Source organism: Eubalaena glacialis, chromosome 5, assembly GCF_028564815.1.
Source record: "Eubalaena glacialis isolate mEubGla1 chromosome 5, mEubGla1.1.hap2.+ XY, whole genome shotgun sequence".
NCBI lineage: Eukaryota > Metazoa > Chordata > Mammalia > Artiodactyla > Balaenidae > Eubalaena > Eubalaena glacialis.
In genome coordinates, this window is record NC_083720.1 from 100,918,788 (window position 1) to 100,943,829 (window position 25,042).

General features: G+C 40.9%; 1 protein-coding gene and 1 pseudogene across 3 annotated transcripts in view; one reads left to right on the forward strand and one right to left on the reverse strand.

Annotated features, from left to right (window-relative positions):
- The window catches only part of FRAS1 (Fraser extracellular matrix complex subunit 1), a 463,649-nt gene that overhangs the window by 214,812 nt on the left and 223,795 nt on the right, over positions 1-25,042 (forward strand). For all 3 annotated transcript variants that reach the window (XM_061192401.1, XM_061192399.1, XM_061192400.1), the window contains exons 10-14: positions 1,151-1,240; positions 3,052-3,087; positions 4,523-4,670; positions 6,114-6,257; positions 7,767-7,901. In XM_061192401.1, the coding sequence (XP_061048384.1) occupies positions 1,151-1,240; positions 3,052-3,087; positions 4,523-4,670; positions 6,114-6,257; positions 7,767-7,901 (553 nt within the window). The remainder of the gene's footprint in view (positions 1-1,150; positions 1,241-3,051; positions 3,088-4,522; positions 4,671-6,113; positions 6,258-7,766; positions 7,902-25,042) is intronic.
- Positions 22,949-24,165, reverse strand: LOC133092480 (LIM/homeobox protein Lhx2-like; annotated as a pseudogene).

Below are 25,042 nucleotides of genomic sequence, written 5' to 3' on the forward strand. Positions count from 1 at the left end.
TCCTTCATTAAAATAATACATATTCATTTTAGAAAATTGAAGACTCAAGAGAAATAGAAAAGAGACTTAAAATCCATTCATGATGCTACAATTCAAAGACAACTAATGCTTTTATTTTATATTTTTCTTTAGTGCACAGCGTTTTTAAACATAAAATATTGTGATTATTCTGTTTATGCAATTTTACATTATTCCATTTTTACCTATGATGGCTTTTGCACTTCAAATATAATGTAAATCACAAATTAAATAATGTCTTCATGTAAAGAAACATCACCATCTTTTAGAAAGTAGATATATCTTTAGGAAGTGGAAAGTGCTTTAAAGAATACTCTTTAGCCTATAGATATTAGATGTTAGTATATGCATATGAAAAATTGTAAATAGAGGTTGTATTTTTAATAGCAGATTCCCTGGGAGGTAGGACTACAGTGAAATTATGTTTTCTAAGTTATAGAATTCAGAATTATTTAATTTTTTATAGTAAGCATTTATTATTTTGTGATAAAAATAAAAAATTTGAAATGATTGATGTTGGGAAGTTAAAATGATAACTTTGAAATTTTAACATCTACCTTCCTAGTGTGGCATGTCTTTCCTTCCCCTTATAATTTTTTAAATAGTGATTATGTGAACTGGATAACAGTTTCAGAATATTGAATAGAAATTAGTTTTCTGCTGTTTAATTTATGCCCGAGACTTCGTCTGTGCATATAGGGATGTGTCTGATTTTGTATTCAGGGGAAAATGTTGGTTTGATTTGAGCACTGTTAATGAAACCAACTCACAAGTTCAAGCCTTGTGTATTTAAGGTAACCTGATCCTTTCCTGAAACTCATAACTTTCCAAGACTATAACATTACTCTTGGCCTTTCTTCTTCTTCATGTGAATTCCTGGTCATGGGTAGGAAATCATGCACAAGTATCACCAGAACTGGAAAGCAAAAGCACTTGGAGGAAGGGGTGAGCTGTACTGACCAGGCTTTTCATAGGAAGATAGCACAGGGGAGATGGAATAAGTCATGGGCCAAAGGAGAGGGGTGGGTTAAGGTTTTTCATTCCAGTCAGGGAATTCAGCCGCTTCTCAATTCAAAGCTGCTACCTGGAGATGTTAATTTGATATGTGCCTGTGCAACCCTTACTTCTACAGGGTGAAGAATTAATTCACTTAGATGGAAAATGCTGTCCTGAATGCGTTTCAAGGAATGGTTATTGTGTATATGAAGAAAATGCAGAATTTGTGAGTATCGGGCTAATAACCGAAGACTAACAAAAATTAATCATTCAAAACTAATTTAATGAGGGGGCATTTCCTTCTCATTTCTTTTACCCATTCATTTGTTTAACGAACGTGATTGCACACCTACTATGTGCCAGGTATTGGAGATACAGAAGCCGACACAGCATGCAGAGTCCCTGCTCTCAGGGAGTTTCCGTTCTAGTGTGGGGACACACGCAACAAACACACGTGTCAGGTGGTGATGGGTGCTGCCTGGAAAACAAAGCAGCTGGGGAGTAACTGAGGCGGGGAGGTGCTCTTTTACATCAGATGATGGGGGAAGTCTTCTCATGAGGAGAAATTTGAGCAAAACCTGAAGGAAGTGAGGGAGCGAGCCAGGGATATCTTGGGGAAGAAACATACCAGGAAGAGGGATCAGCAAATAAAAAAACCAGTGAAGCAGAAGTGTGCTTGGCATGTCCAAGAAAGTGAGTTTGGCTGGAGGCAAGGAATGAGCGGGAAAGGAGTTGAGATGAGGTCCAGCAGGTAGCCTGGACCCTGGTTTTACCCTGATGCAGATGGGAGCTTCTGGGCAGTTTTGATCAGAGCAGTGCTGTGATGGGGCTTACTTGCAAAAGGGTCACTTTTACTGCCAAGTGGGCCAGTGACGGAGGGGGGCGAGAGTGGAAGTAGGTGGGCCATTTAGAAGGTTTTTACAATAGTCCAACTCTAAAACTCTATTAGCTAAAGCTTTATTTCTCCCTAAGTCTGTACTTTTTAAATTATATACCCCAAGGGAAAAATATTTATCTTAATCTCTTCAAATTTGCTCTATTTACATAGCCCTTATTTTCCACATGGGGTTCTTGGAATGTTGATAAATTCAATGTGTTCTTAAAAGTATGCCAGTTGATCATAAGTACAGTTGCATCACTGACCAATCAAAAAGGGATTATAAGAATTAGGATAAGGTACTTTGATTTGTGAAGTGATTCCTACAACCTTTTTCCTTACGATCTGGGTAAACTGCATCTGTCAACCTGCCAGTTTTTTGTATAAGCTGGGCATGTAGTATTGCATAGGGTTAACATTCAGGCTCTAAGTTCAAATCCCTACTTTGCCACATACTGACTGTGACCTTGGGCAAGTTACTTAATCCTCAGTTATAGAGATAAAAATAGTACTTACTTCATTGGTCTATTGAGATGATATGTATAAACTTAGAACAATATCTGGCATATAAGAAAGCTTAAAAATGTGATCATTATTATGCTTATTACCATGCTGTTGGCATTGTTTGTTTCATACTGATATTTCATCATTTAGTCATCCTTGTTTCCTAAGAATTTAGGAGATTAAATTCTGTAAATATTGAATTCAAGTTTTCTCTCTCAATCACAGTATTAATTTCCCTGTCCATTTTTGGAGGTAAATTAAGCCAAATGGAATTAAACAAAAGCAAGTTGTTTTAAGTAAGCACAAATCCCCATGATGCTCCAGTACCATATAAGTTTCAAGAATTTGCTCTTATAAGCTTAGATCTCTTGACTGCAAAGTCCTTCGTATTGAGGGGAATTGAAGCCAAATACCCCAGCACAACGTGAGAATAAGAATTCAAAAATACTCCCTAGGCATGTTGTCTTCACCTCATATTGGTATGCTTTTCTTGTTTTTGATATAGATAGATTTTATTTCTACTCATAACCAGTGAATGAAGTTGCTTGTTACTTGGGGAAGAATGGATATTTCCTAATGAAAAAATGAAAAGATCAGCCTAATGGTGTTTTTAGTGGTATAATAATAAATATGTTTCTGTTTCTTTCTGTTCCTAGATGTCCTCAAATGCGAGTAAAGTTAAACATATTCCAGTAAGTATAGATTTTTAGCTTGTACATAGATATGTATAGAATCATTTTAAGCAATTATCTGCATAAACTGTCCTGGGGAAACTTAGTGCCTTAGTATTTTTAACAGGCATATTTGATGACAATGTGGTCTGGGATTAAGAATTGTAATGATAACCAATATTTGGATTTATTGAACTTATCCTCCTTTCTTTAGCTTATTTTTTTGCCCCACAAATGGTAATTAACACTTCTCCAACTACAAGCTCCTACACAGGTCCTTTCCCTTTCTTGTGATGATTTTCTCCTCATTTTTTCTGGCCTGGAAAACTCAGTTTACCCATCAGCACAATTTCATGTACTGCGAAGCATTGAAGAGAGAGCTTTTTGGGTCTGGGATGTGTTTGTTCCCCAGGCACTACTGAGTGTTCATTCTCTCTAAGTTGTTTGCAGGACAACGTTGTATGATTTCTTTTTAAGGGAAAGTGCAAGCGTGTTTGTTCACATGAGCAAGCTTACAGTTTTTGAGGTTATAGAATAAGGGGGCCAGGAACCCAGTCTGCCTTGAAATGGAAGAAAAGCAATTCTACCTTCTCAAGATAATATTCCTCATTTTTCTAACACTGTCATTCACTGTTGCTAAATACTGTCACATTAATTGTTTGGAATGCTTAACATCAGCTGGCTTAATAAACATTTTATCAGAGCTTTATTTTCAAGTATGCTCTTTTATTCTCTTTTGTTTTACCTCTTTCATCTCCCTAAACATTCTTGTAGGAACCTTTTCTCCTTTCTATCTCCAGGGTGAATAGGACAGCGAGCAAAAAGGAATTGCTCTTTATAATTCACTTTGGACTCTCTGTCAAAGTACTAATGTTTATTACCATTGTTTGCTTGGCTGAAAAGAATATCCAGTGTGAGAAAGCCTATGGCACATCCACAGCCCACTAAAAGTGGGCATGCAAGAGCTGTCATTTTAAAAATACAGTGACCCTGCTGTTACTCTTACTGTCATAACGATAAGGAAATTCAGGGTTTTAAACAGATTCCTACTGTTATTATAAAGACTGTATTTAATGTACCTGCTAATCACTAGGTACATAGTAATCCCCTTTTGTGTGTGTTTTTTGTTGTTGTTGTTGTTTTTTGCTGAGATAGGTTGAGAAACAAGTGTTATATGCTTCTTGCTTATTCTGGAAGCTCCAGAATGCTTTCGCACTTTATCTTTCTGCCTGGGTTCTACATTAAAATAAACGAATTATAAACAAAGAAGGAGAGATACTATCCTTTTAAATTTAGAACTCTTCTACCACTGTCCTATTTCAGAGTTAGCTTTGAGTTAGGTTTGACAAGGAGCCTTCACCTTGTCTCTTATGGAAATTATATGTTCTCCACCAGCAAACTGTCTTCTGAATCTCTGCACTGTAGTAACAACGTCATTCTTTACCGTTTCCTGCAGGAGGGGGAGAAGTGGCAGGATGGCCCTTGCAAGCTGTGTGAGTGCCGGGGGGCTCAGGTAACGTGCTACGAGCCCTCTTGTCCTCCGTGTCCGGTAGCCACACTAGCTCAGGTGGTGAAGGGACAGTGCTGTCCAGATTGCACATCAGGTGGGTCCATGTCCAGTTTATTTCTGCTGAGATGTTTTTACTGCCAAAAAATTCAGAGAGATCTCCTCTCCTCCCACCCCTTGCTTCATTTTCTTTAGTCACCCACTGGGTTGGTTTGTTTGTTTATTCTTAATTTTTCTAACAAATGATGCTTTGTCCATGTATTTGCCAAACTCTACTGATTATGAGTATGTGACCTGGCACAAGTCATTGGTCCTCTCTGAATCTTAATTTTCTTGTTGATAAAACAGCCTTATCTACCTTGCAAAATTATTGTGAACATCAAATAACATAATATTTGACAACTTGTAAAAGCAAATATATGCATTAGGACTGTTCCATTGTTGAAGATAGAAGAAAAATTGCTGAAAGTTTGTTATGGACGTTCATTTCTTTAAGGTGAACTGTTAAACAGATGGCTTTTGGAGTTCTCGGATGGGTTTTTGAAGTTTAAAGACTCATTAATTTCTTCCAAAAGAAAATTTTATCTACTTGTTCTGCACCTCTGCCTTCAAATCACCTGGGGTTGAATTAGTTCCAGTTAATAATTGTTGGCAAGCACTAAAGTTGCTCTGGCTGAGCAGTAATTTGCCTATAAGCTCAGTCTCTTATGGAGAAGTGGCATTTCCTTCTATTCATATTTCATAATTAATTGTTTTCATCCGTGGGTTGCAGTTTTTCATATAGGCAGTTGCACTTGTTGTACTCAATGTATTCTGGCTAATCAGTGTTTCTGTGAAGAGTTTACCATGGGAAAAGAATAGCAACTTTAGAGTTTAATTACGTTACCTTCACTAAAGTGGCTCTCTGGGCTTTCCAAAACAAATATTTAGCATATTATAGTGTCCCATACCTTGAAAATTAGGTCCTTGACAGCTTCGAAAACTGAAAACGTCCTTTGCTGACAATTACCACTAAGTTCAGTGATGATCCCAATTACTGGGAATGAGATTTGAAATCCTGGAGAAAAAGAAGAAACCTGACTGTATTTTCTTAAGAAAAGAATATCTATTTTTAAGCAGTGTAGGTTTTACGTCCTAACCTTTTATGCACATCGAAGGTTAAGAAGAACATTTAAGAAATTATAAATTATTGCATCTGCTTAAATCATCTATTCAATATTATGGCGCTAGTCATTCCTATTTCTAGAGGTATTCTAGGAGGTAGAAGCATTCAATAGGGCTAGTTTGGTAAAGTTTTTAACGTCTTCACTTTAAGGATACAGGATACAGGAGACAGTGATGGTATTTCAGACAAGGAGCAATTCCTTGAAATCTTGCACTGAAATCAGTTTTGCTATTTGGGGTCCTTTTTCATAGGGACCAGAGTTTTCTGTTCTCCGTGTTCTATACAGGTCCATATACCCCATAGATCCTTTGTTAGAAGGATGTAAGAGAAATCACATGGTCTTTACTGAGTTCTCCTCTTTGTCCTTGATTGTAGTTCATTGCCACCCAGACTGCTTGACCTGCTCTCAGTCGCCAGACCACTGTGACCTCTGTCAGGACCCCACAAAGATGCTGCGGAACGGACGGTGTGTGCACAGCTGTGGTCTGGGATTTTACCAAGCCGGTGTTCTCTGTTTAGGTACGGCTCGAGGCAGACAGCCCAGAGGGGGACTGAGGCTCACTGGTGTCCAGGATGGGGTCATGGCGCAGGAAATGAACAATTTCCAAAAACCATTAGAAGGGAGTAATGTCATCCGTAGGCTATTTGACCTCTCTACTTGCAAGTCTCTTTCTTCTAACATTTGATGGGTGTTTCCAGGCTTACCGGGGAGGTAGATGATGGGGTGGTCAGATGCTTACTAGGTAGTCATGGCTGGATTTTTCACTTTTGAAAACTTTCAAGGATAGTCATTGGGATGCTCGGTGTCAGTTATTAAAACCCTCATATAGGGACTTCCCTGGTGGTCCAGTGGTTAAGACTTCACCTTCCAATGCAGGGGGTGCGGGTTCGATCCCTGGTCGGGGAGCTAGGATCCCACATGCCTCGCAGCCAAAAAACCAAATCCTAAAACAGAAGCAATATTGTAACAAATTCAATAAAGACTTTAAAAATGGTCCACATCAAAAAAGTCTTAAAAAAAAAACCCTCCTATAATCCAAGATAGAACTTTAGAGTTGACGTGAACCTTCGAGATCACTTATGAGAACTTTCTCATTTTGCAAATGGAAAATCTGTGGGCCAGAAAATTAGCTGGCTTGCTTAATATCACACAGATAGTTGGTAACAGAGTTTATCTCTTGTGGGTTACCAGAGTATCCAGAATGGGTTCATGTGCAATCAGAATTCTTATGGTACATCTGGGAGGGAACTCTTACCTGGGAGAATTTGGCTTGGTTGAGGCCAAATCATAGTTACTTTTTCTCCTATCTCTGACTCGTGGGGTTAATTATCCATTTAAGAGTGTGTAGGTTCATATCCTGGCTGTGAGTATAACCTCTCTGTGCCTCAGTATTCTTACCTGTAAAGTGGGGTAATACCAGTACCTTCCTCAGGAGGGTCTTGTGAGGATTACGTGTGTCAATACTTGTAAAGTGCCTAGAACATTGTCTAGGATGTAGTCAGACTTCAATAAAAATCAACCACTTTTACTATTTTTGTAATTATTCACTTCTCCCTACTCTTTCTCCTGATTCATAATCTTCAGCCTTTTTGGAAGTTATTTATATCTCTGTCATAAGGGATATTCTTGTAAAATGGTTGAGTGAGAAAGATACTGGGGGCAACTGGATAAGAAGAAAAGAGCATAGACCCCTGAGCCTAACTGCCTGGCTTCCAATGCCAGCTTCATGTGACCTTGACCCCGAGCAGGTTACTTAACCTCTATGAGTATTAACATTGGGATTAATACTCTACCTCGTAGAGTTGTTGTGAAGATTAAATGTTTTCATATATGTAAAGCACTTTGCACAGTGCCTGGCATGAAATATGTGCTACATAAATGAAGGCTCTAGAGTTATTTTCCTGCCTGTTTTGTTCTCTGTGTCTCCAGAGCCTCAGAATTGGACTGTGTAGGAATTGGCACTGGGGTGGTGCCCTTGAACTAATCAGAGATTCCCTTTCTCTTTCTCCCAACCTTGTCCGAGTCAGCCTGCCAGCCTCAGTGTTCCGTGTGCACCAGTGGGCTAGAGTGCTCGTCCTGCCGGCCTCCCCTGCTGATGCAGCATGGCCAGTGCGTGTCCGCCTGTGGGAACGGCTTCTACCAAGACCGCCACTCCTGTGCAGGTAATCACTGACTGGGCCACGGTCGGCCGGGCCACTGAGAAAGCCATCCCCTGCCCCCAAGCCATCTGGGGCCACCCAGAGCTGTAAGCGACTGTAGGCTCCTTTCTTGCATGTCCTTGGTTAGATTTTTAGAAAAATCATTTGGAGGGAAAGTGGTGAAAGGGAACAAGTGCATGGTATTCATCAGGTGTGCAGGCCGAATGAGCTCCAAGGTCAGGTGAAGGTCCTCTGTGGAGGAGGCTGCTGGCCGTCTCCACTCCGGGTCGTGGTCATAGGCAGAGTTCATGGGACTGTGGAAACCATCCTGAGAGGAAACACTGGTACTGTGCGTGCCATGCGGATGTGAAGAGAGCGGGGCCTGGGGCCAGTCACATTATAGATCTCTTTGAGATCTGTAAGAATTCTTCTGTATTTCTGTATCCCCAACATCAAGGGCTGCACAAAGAGTTCAGATTTGTGCAGCGTTTGTTGAACAACTGTTTGAGGAATGAAAGAATGTCCTACCCCTTGGTGATCCTGAAGGACCAGTGTTTCAACAGAAGTCTCAGCCATAAAAGAGAAAAGAACCCTTAATGTTTATTACAGTCATGTTCTGTTTACCTGTTATTTTAGAAGAGGCTCAAAGTGGGTGCATACAAACACTTTTATAAGTGTCTAATGGTTTGGCAATTTAGGTAAACTGCTGAAATTTCAATTTGATGAAATTATTGAATGTATTCTTTACTCCTTTTTTTTTAAAATTAATTAATTAATTTATTTATTTATTTTTTGGCTGTGTAGGGTCTTCGTTTCTGTGCAAGGGCTTTCTCTAGTTGGGGCAACTTGGGGCCACTCTTCATCGCGGTGCGCGGGCCTCTCACTGTTGCGGCATCTCTTGTTGTGGAGCACAGGCTCCAGACGCGCAGGCTCAGTAGTTGTGGCTTACAGGCCTAGTTGCTCCGCAGCATGTGGGATCTTCCCAGACCAGGGCTCGAACCCGCGTCCTCTGCATTGGCAGGCAGATTCTCAACCACTGCGCCACCAGGGAAGCCCTACTCCTTTCTTCTATCCCATCAAAGAGACCTCCTGCTAGCACTCCTGTGACAGATTTGCTTTTGAAAGGGAATTAATTCCCTGTGGATTTTATTCTTCCCTCCGTACCACCTCCACCCCTACCACATGTCCCACCTACATGTTTCCTTTTTTCTTTTCTTTTTTGGCCACTTTTCTTTCTCCCAAGCCCAGTGTTTTAACTGGTGATGTTAATGCTGTTTCAGGGCACTTTGAAACGGGTAATGTTTCATTTGATTACTTTTTTATGTATGTTTATGTAGCTGACTGCTTCCACATTCCATCCACATTCCCATACACAAATGCCGTAGTAGAAAGTTGCTGGGAAAATTTGTTCATGCTCCCTCCAGGGAATTAAACCAATTTGCTTTAGTTCAGCCTGGTTGCATTTTTATACATAAAATGAGAAGAAAAAAGAGAGCAAGGGGAGAGAGAGAAGAGGAGAAGGAGAATGATCTTAAAAATTAAAGATAAACTTGTGATCAATTTCCATATACTGTTCCGACGCTGAGACTGCACAAATAATCTTTCCTTAAAAATAAGCTTTCTCGTTGTCGGAACTATTTGAAATATTTGTGCTTGCACCATTTTTGGTGACTTTTCACCATTGACCTTAGAAGTCGGTCAGTCAACCAGTGCTCTTCCAGAAAGTGCTAAACTTTTCAAAATGAGCCTGCCATTTTATGGTAACAACAGTTTTTCTGGACTGATTCCTCCTGGCAGGGTCATTTATGTTCTGGCTGGCATCAATTGGCACTTTATTGACCCATCAAAACCAAAAGAAAGTGAACACTATGCTGAGGAAACTCAATACCAGAAATTACCTGATTAATATTCATGTTCGCCATGTTGAATATAAGGCGGAGTGAGAAATTTAGGGCAGAGCCAATTGGCACGCAGACACAATGACTCTTCAATGAAAGAGTAGGAACAGGTAAACCAGGGAGGGGTGAAAGAAGGTCCTGAGTCCTGCCAGAGAACTGCATCCTTAGGAGCCTTTATCACTGCCACGCTTCCCTTGAGTTTTGTGGTGTATACACACATATATACATATGCTTACAAACGTGTACACATGTGTGCATATATTAATATTATTGTTATAATCTTGTGCTTGATTCAACTGAATAACATTGTAAATATAGATCACATTTGTGTCCCATACCAGTCACTGCTTCATTTCCTCTGCCTTCCCCAACTTGAGAGTTTGACGCTTTGATCACTTTACCTGAAGGATCAGCACCACCCAGTTTTTATACCAGTCTAAATCGGAGACAGGCAATGTGTAAGTTGCCTCTTCCCTACAGCAGGGAAGGCCAAGGAGCAGTCACCCTCTTAATGCCTAGAACTCACTTTTAAGCCTGGCTCTCAGGCTTCTGCCTTAACTCCTAGGCTTCTTTTGCCACCACCTGGATCTGGTCCAACATTCCTTCTTGACCCTATGGACGCTAGGTCCTAAGACTGGGGTTCTCCTTTGGTTCCTGCCACCTGTCCTGTGGTGACCCTTTTCAAGGAATTAACAGCCCATCTCTTAACCCCAACCTGATGGCCAAGCTTGACCCATGTATGGATGTTCTTTGTCCCACCCCCCCAACACCACGTGACCTTGCACCCTTCCCCCATGGCTCTTAGGTACCACTTGTCCTGGGCTTACTGTATGCTCTCTACCAGAGTGGTGGTTTCATTACCTCTTCTTAGAAACCTTGGTATTAAATCTAAATCTAGATCCAGACTGAGCTCGCCCATCCTGAGAACATTCTTCCTTGCCTGTCTTGCCCCTCTTTTCAATCAACCTCTGTTTCACTCTGGTGGGACTACTGAACTGTACACACAAATCATAGATATAAAAGCCCATAAGAAGAAAAGTTAAAACGACCAAACTAACACACACCGTGCAAGATTAGTTTAAAATGAGTAGCTCAAGACTGTAGACCTTGAGTTGAGAAAGAGCAGAATTTAGCCAATTTTTATATGTGTATCAGTGTTTGCTTTGTCTACTTAAAACTTCCAGTATTCGCAAAAGTTTGAGGATGGAGCTGTGTGTACCCATGGCAGGTGCTGCCTTCATACTGCAGACCCAGAGATGGGCGGGAGGGTGATACAGTGCTCGAGACCGGGAGCCAAACCACCTGGATGCCAGTCTTGGCTCTGTCACTTCAAACAGCCTATTCTTTAACTTTGTGCTTCAATTGCCTACGGCTGAAGCAGGGACAGTGATATCTGCCATACAGCATTGTTGTGCAGATTGAATGAGTGAATTCACACATGTTGTTTAGGATGGCGCCTGGCAGCTGTAAGCCCTCCATGTATGTTAGGAGACTTGGATTTTTGCTTCCCATCGTCCTTTCCTGTTCCCTGTCCCCCACTCCTCCATTCATTCTCTATTGACCATTGCTCGAGGTCCTGAGAATATGAAGAGAAGAGTCCATGTTTGCCTGTAGTGAGCTGGTAATCAAGGCAGGGTTAGCTGCTGCTTACAGAGATGTGAAAAAATAAAAATACAAACACAGAAACCTCTGCAGCTTATTCTATATCTGATTGCTGTGTGGTCTTAGATATTGAAACTTAAAGAATCAAGCAACTGAACATTTTTTAGGTTCGTGTGAGTTGAATCTCAACTCTACCACTTACTGCTGTATGGCTTTGGGCAAGTCATTTAACCACTTTGAGCCTCAGTTTCCTCTACTGTAAAATGGGGATAATATTATCTACTTTAAGCCATTAATATGAAGGTTAGAAAAGATGTTCGAAAATGTAAATATATTATGACTGACACATAGTATGTGGACAATAAAAGGCAGCTGTTGTCATTATCAAATCTGTACCTTTATTTTTCAATTTATGCAAATGAAAATCAAATAGCTTGCATTAGTAAACAAAGGGTTTTGTGCCATTTGTGTCTGATTTTAAACAACTTTTATACATTATGGAGAAGTAAATATAATATAGAGAACGGTTTACTGTATTCATCACAAGTTGAGATCATTTTATTTTCTTTAAATGCTTCGATTAAATGTTGAGAATCTGGAATGATTTGTTTCTTAGCCAACATTAAGGTACATTTAGAAGGAAAACTTATGATAAGAAAACCTGTAAAATTTACATATAGGATGCTGACCTGGCTGAGATTTAAAAGTTGTAGTTTGAACAGAAGAATTTCTAAAGTTAATTATTTGTTGGAATTTTGTTTGACTGGAGCAGCCCAACCATTTGTGGACGTGAAGCGCTGACCCCTTGCAGCCGGGCCCAAAGCAGTACTTGCTGGGTCTCAGCATTATATTCTGCTTGTGGCTGAGCCCAGCCTGGCCGTGCCCAGGAAGAACCTCTTGGCAAAGGCATTTATGAAACTGATGTTCTGCAATCCTCAAGAAGACAGGAGCCCTCCTTGTTCTGTTGGGATAGACACTGTCAAGCTGGTTTCTTCCATGGCCCCTCCAACATCCCCCAGAGCTGGAGGGTCAGTCCCAATTTCACTGCCAGATCACATATTCAGTCTGGGGGCCCAGCACAGCCTACCAGTCTGTCTTCGCTCATTTTGTTCTGCCCTTTAAATTATACGCGTGTTCAAACCTCTGGTATTCGACAGCAATTATGGTGTCTCACTTAATTGCTGAGTGTCTTGTAAAGGGGACTTACTGCTTCAAGTGATATTCCCATCTGCTTCATTCTGTTCATGCGATGAATATTTGTTGAGGCTCTTCCACGTCCCAGGCACTGGGATACTGCAGTGAACTGACAGAAAACTGCCCTGTGGTTCAGGAACTTAACGTTCTCAATGGGAGAAGAGTGTCAGTAAATAAGCAAATAAATAACATCATTTCAAATAGTTACCATTATATGAATTCATTACCTTCAGTGCTATAAAGACAGTTTAAAAGGTCTATTATAGAAAGTGACTGATGACTGAGGCAGGGACAGGTCTTATCCTTCTGAATTCCTCACGGTGCTGAGCACATATAAGGCCCTCTGGAACAACTTTTGATTGAAAAAAGTGTGACTTAAACCACTGCACAGAGGAGAAAGCATAGGATTGTGCAGGCATGCCTAGACTCTGGCTTCCTGGTGACCCGGCTTCCATTTAGCTTCTATTATTTACTCCCTGTCAGCAATTCCCAGCTACCTGTGGCCTCAGGAAAATTACAGAATCTTATTTTTCCCACCCTTCTTTTTCTTGTCTTTACTTACCTCCTCTCTAAGATAACTGGGTGCCTTATGAGTGCTGAAACAGTGATTCTTCTTAAAAAAAACCTGTCACCGGAACTTGGGAAGTATCCACGGGGTGTTTTAAGCCATTCAGAAGGGAGGACAACAGGAGTGCCCTCCTAGAATGTTCGTTCCCTGAGTAAACTAGGCCCAGTGAAGCAGGTGACAATCGTATTCCAAATCCCCTCCCTCTCTGGACATTCTCGAAAAGGATAAATGGAGAGAGGAAGGAAAAAGCAGCTGGTGGTGTTTTGCCTGGCGGCCTCTGCTCTAGCAGGCGACTGGCTGTGTTTGGCATCCGTGCTGCTCATTGGACCCTTGCCACGTGTGCCAAAGGCAGATGACAGAACAGAAGTATCGCATACCAGCCGAGAAAGCCCGCCGCAAGTGCAAGGGAGTTGATCTTCCAGACAGATCCCATTCTTCCTGACAAATCTGAACCCCCAAATATTTCAGCTATGGATTACAAAGTAGTGACAAGTCTTCTGGCTTTCTGCCCAGTTCTTAGCGTTCTCAGTTATTTTAGCTAGACTGTGTGGCGTACATTTGTACATTCTTTCTCTCTTTTCCCCATTCCCCACCCAGCACCCTCCCTGCTCTGCCCTCCCCTCCCTTTTTATGCTGCCCGCAGAGTACCCAGCACCTCCATGCTAATCACTGCCCAGATCTGAGCAGGCTGCGCCAGTGCGGCCAGGAAGTCTGGGAACTCGCCCATCAAAAGCCTGGTTTGGGCTGGTGGTCCCTCCTTTGGGTCTTTAGTTTCTATAGACAAGTAGACTCAAGGTATCACTGGAAAAATCGATAGCCATTTAATTAACACGAGCTGAGGAAAACCCCAAGGAGTCCAAGCAGCTGAGAGTTGCCAATGGTCACAGTGGATGAATGGAATCTGAGAATTCTGTTTGGCTGTCAGGCTCAGCCTAGGTGGTTACCGCATTTGAAAACCCTCAGGGTGTGCTGTGTTGTAGATTTAGGAGTATAGGTAGAGGGGCAGCAGACAGAAAGGATAACCTGAGGAGTGTTCCTGGTGAGCTGAATGTCTGCCTTTATCCTCTCACTTATGCACCTTTGAAAAGCTAGCCTGCTTGTAAATCTCTCCATGTGGACCTGCCAAAGCCTCCGTCAGCTGGGAAGTCGTTCCTTCGGCTCAAGCTCTCTGTCTACAGAAGACCCTGCTAAAAATTCAAATATGTTACCAAGACAAGCAAATCATTCAGCTGTATCACAAATGTGGTTAATAGATTAACTAGCTATTTACCCAGCCTCTGCCTTAGGGAAAAGGACTATATGCTTTTTATTTTTTCTCCTTTTGAAATTTTTTCCCCTAAGTACCAAATGAATTCATCTAAGTCTAAAGTCAGTAAAATTCAAAGCACATAAAATCAGTGAAAATCCCTGACTCGAGCTCTCCCAAGTCATGGCTGTTGGTATTTTGGTGAATGTCTTCCTAATTTATGTAGTGTGTGTGTGTGTGTGTGTGTGTGTGTGTGTGTGTTGTGCACACAGACACATATAGATGCATTTATTTTTCAAAAGTAAAATCACACTCCATATATAGTTTTATTGCCTGTTTTCCCCATGTTATTTATTATCCTTCTACAACATCTTTTTAAAGCTGTTGTATAATTTTCCATCTGTGGCTGTGCAAGAATTCATTTAGCCAATCTTCTGTTTGACATTTCTTCCTCATTTTTCCATGATCATAAATAACCACGATGTAAACATTTTTAATAGAAATTGTGGTAAATATGTTTGATTAGGGTAAATTCTTAGACATGTAATTGCTGGCCCTAAGTGTATATAGGCACATATTTAAGCTTTTGACACATATTAACATATTACTCTCCTTTAAAGAAGCTGTAATTTGTACTCCTGCTAGAAACACATGAGGGTGCCTACCTCCTACTACCCTTGTCAGCACTAGGTATTACCATACTCATTGCATTTGTCAATTTGATTGATGTAAAATGTAATCTTGTTTATTTATTTATTTATTTATTTATTAATACTTACTTTGGGGATTTATATGAAGGAAGTTGAATTAATCATACTTACCCGTTCATGGCCCCCTTTCATCATTGGCCTGGACCAGGCTATTCTCCTCCTTATTTATTTGTCTATCTCCCTGTCTGTCTACTCCTTTTGTCCCATAGCCTGTTCCCACTTCCTTTCTCCCCAGCTCCCCACTTAAGTAACTATTCTAATGCAATTTAATGTGGATTTGTTGTATGTGTGTGCTCTTACTGTTTTGTATGCATGTATTTTAAATATTCATACATATTACTAGGTGGATATTTCATTCTTTTCCCTTTTTTTTTTTTTTTTTAGTTTCAATAAGTGGTTTTATTACTGGCTAGATTTTACAACTTCTGATATTTGAACAGACTTCCCCCCTAAAATTCTAAAACAACAAAGTGACCATTGGAAGGGGTTGATTTTTTTCTTTTTCTTTTTTTCTTTTTAGGACTAATCAAAGTAACAAACTTTTTTTTTTACATTTTTGCTCTGGTCATAAATATACAGAGAGAAAAAGAGGGAGAGAAAAATGAACAAGTCATCCAAAGTATGGAGATAAAACAGTATTCCTAAGGCACGTGGCAGTCTTAGAAAATACAGAAGCTCTAGCCAACTTAAATTATGTGTTGTTTTTCCTCGCTCAGTCCACAAAACTGTACAGTGACACAAATGCTGTGTTGCAGATAGATCTTCCAAGTAATTCCAGTCCACACCGCTGTGTCAGCCGAGGGTGCAATTATTTTCTTCCTCAGTTTCCAGGCGAGATCCTAAAATGTGGTTAGCTAGTTGCTCAAAGCCTCTATTTTAAAATACACTTGGGCAGATTGGTTCAAGATGGCTGAGTAGAAGGACGTGCGCTCACTCCCTCTTGCGGGAGCACTGGAATCACAACTAACTGCTGAACAATCAATGATGGGAAGACACTGGAACTCACCAAAAAAGATAGCCCACATCCAAAGACGAAGGAGAAGCCACAATGAGGCAGTAGGAGGGGCACAATCACAATAAAATCAAATCCCATAACTGCAGGGTGGGTGACTCACAAACTGGAGAACACTTATACCACAGAAGTCCACCCACTGGAGTGAAGGTTCTGAGCCCCACGTCAGGCTTCCCAACCTGGGGGTCCGGAAACGGGAGGAGGAATTCCTAGACAATCAGATTTTGAAGGCTAGTGGGATTTGATTGCAAGACTTTGACAGGACTGGGGGAGACAGAGACTCCACTCTTGGAGGGCACACACAAAGTAGTGTGCACATTGGGACCCAGGGGAAGGAGCAGTGACCCCATAGGAGACTGAACCAGACCTACCTGCTAGTGTTGGAGGGTCTCCTGCAGAAGCGGGGGTGGCTCTGTCTCACCGTGAGGACAAGAACACTGGCAGCAGAAGTTCTGGGAAGTACTCCTTGGCGTGAGCCCTCCCAGAGTCAGCCATTAGCCCCACCAAAGAGCGCAGGTATGCTCCAGTGTTGGGTTGCCTCAGGCCAAACAACCAACAGGGAAGGAACCCAGCCCCACCCATCAGCAGTCAAGTGGATTACAGTTTTACTGAGCTCTGCCCACCAGAGCAACAGCCAGCTCTACCCACCACCAGTCCCTCCCATCAGGAAACTTGCACAAGCCTCTTAGATAGCCTCATCCACCAGAGGGCAGATAGCAGAAGCAAGAAGAACTACAATCCTGCAGCCTGTGGGACAAAAGCCACATTCACAGAAAGATAGACAAGATGAAAAGGCAGAGGGCTATGTACCAGATGAAGGAACAAGATAAAACCCCAGAAAAACAACTAAATGAAGTGGAGATAGGCAACCTTCCAGAAAAAGAATTCAGAATAATGACAGTGAAAATGATCCAGGACCTCGGAAAAAGAATGGAGGCCAAGATCGAGATGATGCAAGAAATGTTTAACAAAGACCTAGAAGAATTAAACAACGAACACCTAGAAGAATTAAAGAACAAACAGAGATGAATATTACAATAACTGAAATGAAAAATACACTGGAAGGAATCAATAGCAGAATAACTGAGGCAGAAGAACGGATAAATGACCTGGAAGATACAATAGTGGAAATAGCTACCACAGAGCAGAATAAAGAAAAAAGAATGAAAAGAAATGAAGACAGCCTAAGAGGCCTCTGGGACAACATTAAACACAACAACGTTTGCATTATAGGGGTCCCAGAAGGAGAAGAGAGAGAGAAAGGACCTGAGAAAAATATTTGAAGAGATTATAGTTGAAAACTTCCCTTACATGGGAAAGGAAATAGCCAGCCAAATCCAGGAAGCGGAGAGCGTCCCAGGCAGGATAAACCCAAGGAGAAACATGCCGAGACACATAGTAATCAAACAGACAAAAATCAAACACAAAGAAAAATTATTGAAAGCAGCAAGGGAAAAATGACAAATAACATACAAGGGAACTCCCATAAGGTTAAAAGCTGATTTCTCAGCAGAAACTCTACAAGCCAGAAGGGAGTGGCACGATACATTTAAAGTGATGAAAGGGAAGAATCTACAACCAAGATTACCTGGCAAGGATCTCATTCAGATTCGATGGAGAAATCAAAAGCTTTACAGACAAGCAAAAGCTAAGAGAATTCAGCACGACCAAACCAGCTCTACAACAAAGGCTAAAGGAACTTCTCTAAGTGGGAAACACAAGAGAAGAAAAGGACCTACAAAAACAAACCCATAACAATTAAGAAAATGGTAACATTTTCTTAATTGGAACATACATATGTTCCATATGGAACATACATATCGAAACACAAGAGAAGAAAAGGACCTACAAAAACAAACCCATAACAATTAAGAAAATGGTAACATTTTCTTAATTGGAACATACATATGTTCCATATGGAACATACATATCGATAATTACCTTAAACGTGAATGGATTAAATGCTCCAACCAAAAGACACAGGCTCACTGAATGGATACAAAAACAAGACCCATATATATGCTGTCTACAAGAGATCCACTTCAGACCTAGGGACACATACAGACTGAAAGTGAGGAGATGGAAAAAGATATTCCATGCAAATGGAAATCAAAGGAAAGCTGGAGTAGCCATACTCATATCAGATAAAATAGACTTTAAAATAAAGAATGTTACAAGAGACAAGGAAGGACACTACATAATGATCAAGGGATCAATCCAAGAAGAAGATATAGCAATTATAAATATATATGCACCCAACATAGGAGCACCTCAATACATAAGGCAATTGCTAACAGCTATAAAAAAGGAAATCGACAGTAACACAGTAATAGTGGGGAACTTTAACACCTCACTTACACCAATGGACAGATCATCCAAAATGAAAATTAATAAGGAAACACAAGCTTTAAATGACACAGTAGACCAGATAGATTTAATTGATATATATAGGACATTCCATCCAAAAACAGCAGATTACACTTTCTTCTCAAGTGCGCATGGAACATTCTCCAGGATAGATCACGTCTTGGGTCACAAATCAAGCCTCAGTAAATTTAAGACAATTGAAATTATATCAAGCATCTTTTTTGACCATAGCGCTATGAGATTAGAAATCAATTACAGGGAAAAAAACAGAAAAAACACATACACATGGAGGCTAAACAATATGTTACTAAATAACCAAGAGATCACTGAAGAAATCAAAGAGGAAATCAAAAAATACCTAGAGACAAATTACAGTGAAAACACAACAATCCAAAACCTATGGGATGCAGCAAAAGCAGTTCTAAGAGGGAAGTTTATAGCAATACAAGCCTACCTCAAGGAACAAGAAAAATCTCAAAAAAACAATCTAACGTTACACCAAAATGAACTAGAGAAGGAAGAACAAACAAAACCTGAAGTTAATAGAAGGAAAGAAATCATAAAGATCAGAGCAGAAATAAATGAAATAGAAACAAAGAAAATAATAGCAAAGATCAATAAAACTAAAAGCTGGTTCTTTGAGAAGGTAAACAAAATTGACAGACCATTAGCCAGACTCATCAAGAAAAAGAGAGAGAGGACTCAAATCAATAAAATCAGAAATGAAAAAGGAGAAGTTACAACAGACACCACAGATATACAAAGCATCCTAAGAGACTACTATAAGCAACTCTATGCCAATAAAATGTACCACCTGCAAGAAATGGACAAATTCTTAGAAAGGTATAACCTTCCAAGACTGAACCAGGGAGAAAGAGAAAATATGAACAGACCAATCACAAGTAATGAAATTGAAACTGTGATTAAAAATCGTCCAACAAACAAAAGTCCAGGACCAGATGGCTTCACAGGTGAATTCTATCAAACATTTAGAGAAGAGCTAACACCCATCCTTCTCAAACTCTTCCAAAAAATTGCAGAGGAAGGAACACTCCCAAACTCATTCTATGAGGCCACCATCACCCTGATACCAAAACCAGACAAAGATACTACAAAAAAAGAAAATTACAGACGAATATCACTGATGAATATAAATGCAAAAATCCTCAATAAAATACTAGCAAACAGAATCCAACAACACATTAAAAGGGTATACACCATGATCAAGAGGGATTTATCTCAGGGATGCAAGTATTCTTCATTATACGCAAATCAATCAATGTGATACATCATATTAACAAATTGAAGAATAAAAACCATATGATCATCTCAATAGATGCAGAAAAAGCTTTTGACAAAATTCAAGACCCATTTATGATAAAAACTCTCCAGAAAGTGGGCATAGAGGGAACCTACCTCAACATAATAAAGGCCATATACGACAAACCCACAGCAAATATTGTTCTCAATCGTGAAAAACTGAAAGCACTTCCTCCAAGATCAGGAACAAGACAAGGATGTCCACTCTTGCCACTATTATTCAACATAGTTTTGGAAGTCCTAGCCATGGCAATCAGAGAAGAAAAAGAAATAAAAGGAATACAAATTGGAAAAGAAGAAATAAAACTGTCAGTGTTTGCAGATGGCATGATACTATACATAGAGAATCCTAAAGATGCCACCAGAAAACTACTAGAGCTAATCAATGAATTTGGTAAAGTTGCAGGATGCAAAATTAAGGCACAGAAATCTCTTGCATTCCTATACACTAATGATGAAAAATCTGAAAGAGAAATTAAGGAAACACTCCCATTTACCATTGCAACAAAAAGAATAAAATACCTAGGAATAAACCTACCTAGGGAGACAAAAGACCTGTATGCAGAAAACTATAAGACACTGATGAAAGAAATTAAAGATGATACCAACAGATGGAGAGATATACCATGTTCTTGGACTGGAAGAATCAATATTGTGAAAATGACTATACTACCCAAAGCAATCTACAGATTCAATGCCATCCCTATCAAATTACCAATGGCATATTTTTACAGAACTAGAACAAAAAATCTTAAAATTTGTATGGAGACACAAAAGACCCCAAATAGCCAAAGCAGTCTTGAGGGAAAAAAATGGAGCTGGAGGAATCAGACTCCCTGACTTCAGACTATACTACAAAGCTACAGTAATCAAGACAGTATGGTACTGGCACAAAAACAGAAATATAGATCCATGGAACAGGATAGAAAGCCTAGAGATAAACCCATGCACCTATGGTCAACTAATCTATCACAGAGGAGGCAAGGATATACAATGGAGAAAAGACAGTGTCTTCAATAAGTGGTGCTGGGAAAACTGGACAGCTACATGTAAAAGAATGAGATTAGAAAACTCCCTAACACCATACACAAAAATAAACTCAAAATGGATTAAAGACCTAAATGTAAGACCAGACACTATAAAACTCTTAGAGGAAAACATAGGAAGAACGCTCTTTGACATAAATCACAGCAAGATCTTTTTTGATCCACCTCCTAGAGTAACAGAAATAAAAACAAAAATAAACAAATGGGACCTAATGAAACTTAAAAGCTTTTGCAAAGCAAAGGAAACTACAAACAAGACGAAAAGACAACCCTCAGAGTGGGAGAAAATATTTGCAAATGAATAGACGGACAAAGGATTAATCTCCAAAATATATAAACAGCTCATTCAGCTCAATATTAAAAAAACAAACAACCAATCCAATAATGGGCAGAAGACCTAAATAGACATTTCTCCAAAGAAGACATACAGACGGCCACGAAGCACATGAAAAGATGCTCAACATCACTAATTATTACAGAAATGCAAATCAAAACTACAATGAGGTATCACCTCACACCAGTTAGAATGGGCATCATCAGAAAATCTACAAACAATAAATGCTGGAGAGGGTTTGGAGAAAAGGGAACCCTCTTGCACTGTTGGTGGGAATGTAAATTGATACACCACTATGGAGAACAGTATGGAGGTTCCTTTAAAAACTAAAAATAGAATTACCATATGACCCAGCAATCCCACTACTGGGCTATACCCAGAGAAAACCATAATTCAAAAAGACACATGCACCCCAATGTTCATTGCAGCACTATTTACAATAGCCAGGTCATGGAAGCAGCCTAACTGCCTATTGACAGACGAATGGATAAAGAAGTTGTGGTACATATATACAATGGAATATTACTCAACCATGAAAAGGAACGAATTTGAGTCATTTGTAGAGACGTGGATGGATCTAGAGACTGTCATACAGAGTGAAATAAGTCAGAAAGAGAAAAACAAATATTGTATATTAATGCATATATGTGGAACCTAGAAAAATGGTACAGATGAACCGGTTTGCAGGGCAGAACTAGAGACACAGATGTAGAGAACAAACGTATGGACACCAAGGGGGGAAAGTGGTGGGGGGGGGTGATGGTGGGGGTGGGGGTGGGGGTGGGATGAATTGGGAGATTGGGATTGACATGTATACACTAATATGTATAAAATGGATAACTGATAAGAACCTGCTGTATAAAAAAAATAAATAAGTAAAATTCAATAATAAATGAATAAATAAATAAATGGCACCATCATCCAGTTGCTTGGGCCAAACAATAATAAAAAGAAAAAAAGTTTTAAAAAAAGACAAAAATAAAAAAAATTCATAATGCTTATCAGGCTTATAGGTAAATACCTTTTTTTGATAACAAGACTCTGGTTCTAAGGTTGAAAGGTGCTTAAAACTCAGTAAAGAAATAATAGCAAATTGGGTTTGGTATTATCTCTTCCATAATGATTGAATTGGAGTAAGAACCAGCTTGTTTTATTAAATGCTACTTTTAGAAGGATGGGAAAATATAAATCCTGAAAGCAATTTATAGTTTTCCCAGCACTGACTCTTTTCCTGGTTCTTCTTCGTTCACTTCAGAGTGACAGTGAAAAAATTTTGCAGGATCAACACTGTTACTCGATTTGCAGTTGACGGGTTGGATGTTTTTAAGTGTATCTACTGGTTTGGAGGAATTCCTGACCTACTTCAAAATTAGTTTTTCCAGTAAAGTCAACCGTTAGTGATTATCTTTGCCACAAATCTTTCTTTAGACGATTCCTGAAAGATAACATGTATATTAACTGGGCTTACGTTATCTATTTTTTCTTTTTGGAATTATATCAACTAAAGCAAACAAAAATGTAACGATTTAAAAAATTTGGTGGAATTTTTTATTTCTGTTTGTATTTTTAAGTAAGTAGGTTACGTTATATTAGTTCTCCAAAGCTCTGTTGTTTTTATTTTTTTCAGTTTGGATTTTTTTTTTTTTTTTTTTTTTGTAATTGACTCCGAACCTTGGAAAGCTGTAATCCATAATCAAATAAATGCTTTATTTTATGCATGTAAAAAAAAATAAAATACACTTGGAATTCAACTAAAGATAGTTTCTTTTTTAAATCAATTGTGGGGCGGGGGCGAGGGGCGGAGACTCATTAGAAAAGGTTGGTTAAGAGTCGTTTGCGAGGGGCTGTGAGGTTCGTGGTCCTCCAGGTTGCCAGGCCCAGAAGTTAAGACGGACGTCACGGTCTGTGGGGCTGGTCAGGTCTGTGAGGGTGGTGGGCGTCCTGGGGTGGCTGAGCGAGGCCTTGGACAGCTCCGAGTCCGGCCCCTATGGCGTCCCCGTCTGCAGCGCCGCCTCTGTCGACTTGTCCACGCCCGTGTTTTCCCGCTGTACGAGGTTGCGCCTGAACTTGGCCTGGGCATTCTGAGATGAGACCTGGAGGACCCGCTTGGTGAGGCCTGTCTTTTGCGCGAGCTGCTTCAAGTCCTTGGCGTCGGGGTTGTGGTTAATGGCAAAGACTTCACGGTCCGAAGCTGGTGGTGCTTGAAGGAGTTGCGCATGCACTTCGTCTTCCGGCTGCTCGGGTACCGCTCGTCGCGGTCCAGGTGCTCCACATCTTTCTTGTTGCAGCTCAGTGCAGCGTTGTAGGTCGCCAGGGCTGCCCCGGGCCCGAGACTCTTGCGCTTCCTCGGCCGCCCCTTCTGCACCGTGCCTACGCTATTGTAGTAGGGAAGACCCAGAGGGTTGGCCCCTGCTGCACCCAACCCTGCGCTCTTGGCCACGTCGGCGTGGTTGAAGTGCGCAGGGCACTCGCCCTGCAGCAGCGCCTCGAAGTGCAAGCGGCGGTAGACCAGTCTGTCCTTCATGCGGAAGTGGTCCCCCGTGGTCAGCATCTTGTTACACGTAGTGCATGTGAAGCAGTTGAGGTGATAAACCAAGTCCCGAGCTCGCATCACCATCTCCGAGGCCGAGATGCCTAGGTGGCAGCGGGCGCAGCGCTGCACGGAGAACCGCCTGTAGTAGTCTTCCTTGCAGTAGATGCTTCCATCCTTGCTGAAACAGGTGAGCTCCGACTCCAGGTTGAGCTTGCACTCGCAGCGCTTGAGGCAGCGCACGTGCCACTGCGTGTCCACCGCCAGCAGGTAGTAGCGGTCGGAGATCTTCACCCCACAGCCGGTGCAGGGCGCAGCGCGGTCACTGCTGATGGTCACTGCATGGTCGTCTCCGTGTCGCCGTGGTCGATGGCGGAGCTGATGGCGGGAGCCTCGCTCTTGGCCCTGCAGTGCATCTCTTCGATGACCCCGTGCACCTCGGGGCCCGACCGACTGTGGAACAGTATCGCGGGGGGACCGGCAGGGCGGGGGGCACGGCTCCTCTGCCTCCTTTTTTTAAATTTTAAAGACTTAAAAAAATTTTAGAGCCATTTTAGGTTCACAGCAAAATTAAAAGGAAAGTGCAGAGATTTCCCATATACTCCCTGCCCCAACACATGCTCAGCCTCCCCCATTATCAACATCCTACACCAGAGTGGTACATTTGTTACAAAGGATGAACTATTCTTTTCCTTTGTTTCCCTCACTAAGCACTGTTATTAAGATGCATACCTGTTGCTATATGTACATCCAATCCATTGCATCTAGTTGCTGTTCTCCTGTGTAATTTGCATATCTCCGCCTATTCATGAGGCTGAAGATGTTTTTCATTTGTTGTTGTTGTTTTTTATAAGTTTATTTTTATTTTTGGCTGCGTTGGGTCTTTGTTGCACGCGGGCTTTCTCTAGTTGCAGCGAACGGGGGCTACTCTTTGTTGCGGTGCGCGGGCTTCTCATTGCGGTGGCTTCTCTTGTTGCGGAGCACGGGCTCTAGGCGCCTGGGCTTCAGTAGTTGTGGCACAGGGGCTCAGTAGTTGTGGCTTGTGGGCTTTAGAGCGCAGGCTCAGTAGTTGTGGCACATGGGCTTAGTTGCTCCGTGGGTTTTTCATGTGTTTTTATTTTTCTATTATGAACTCCCTCAAGTACATACCGGTTTTCAGAACATGTAGAGACCAGGCATTCCAATATCAGGTGTAAAAGCTTCTGTTGGCACAGGGAGGAAGGTTGACGGCAGAGACCAGCCTGGTAGGGGACAGAAACAGATGGGAGTAAAAGGATCAAAAATGATGATGACTGAGATGCACTTCACTTGTAGATTTGTCTGGCATCTGTGCTTCTT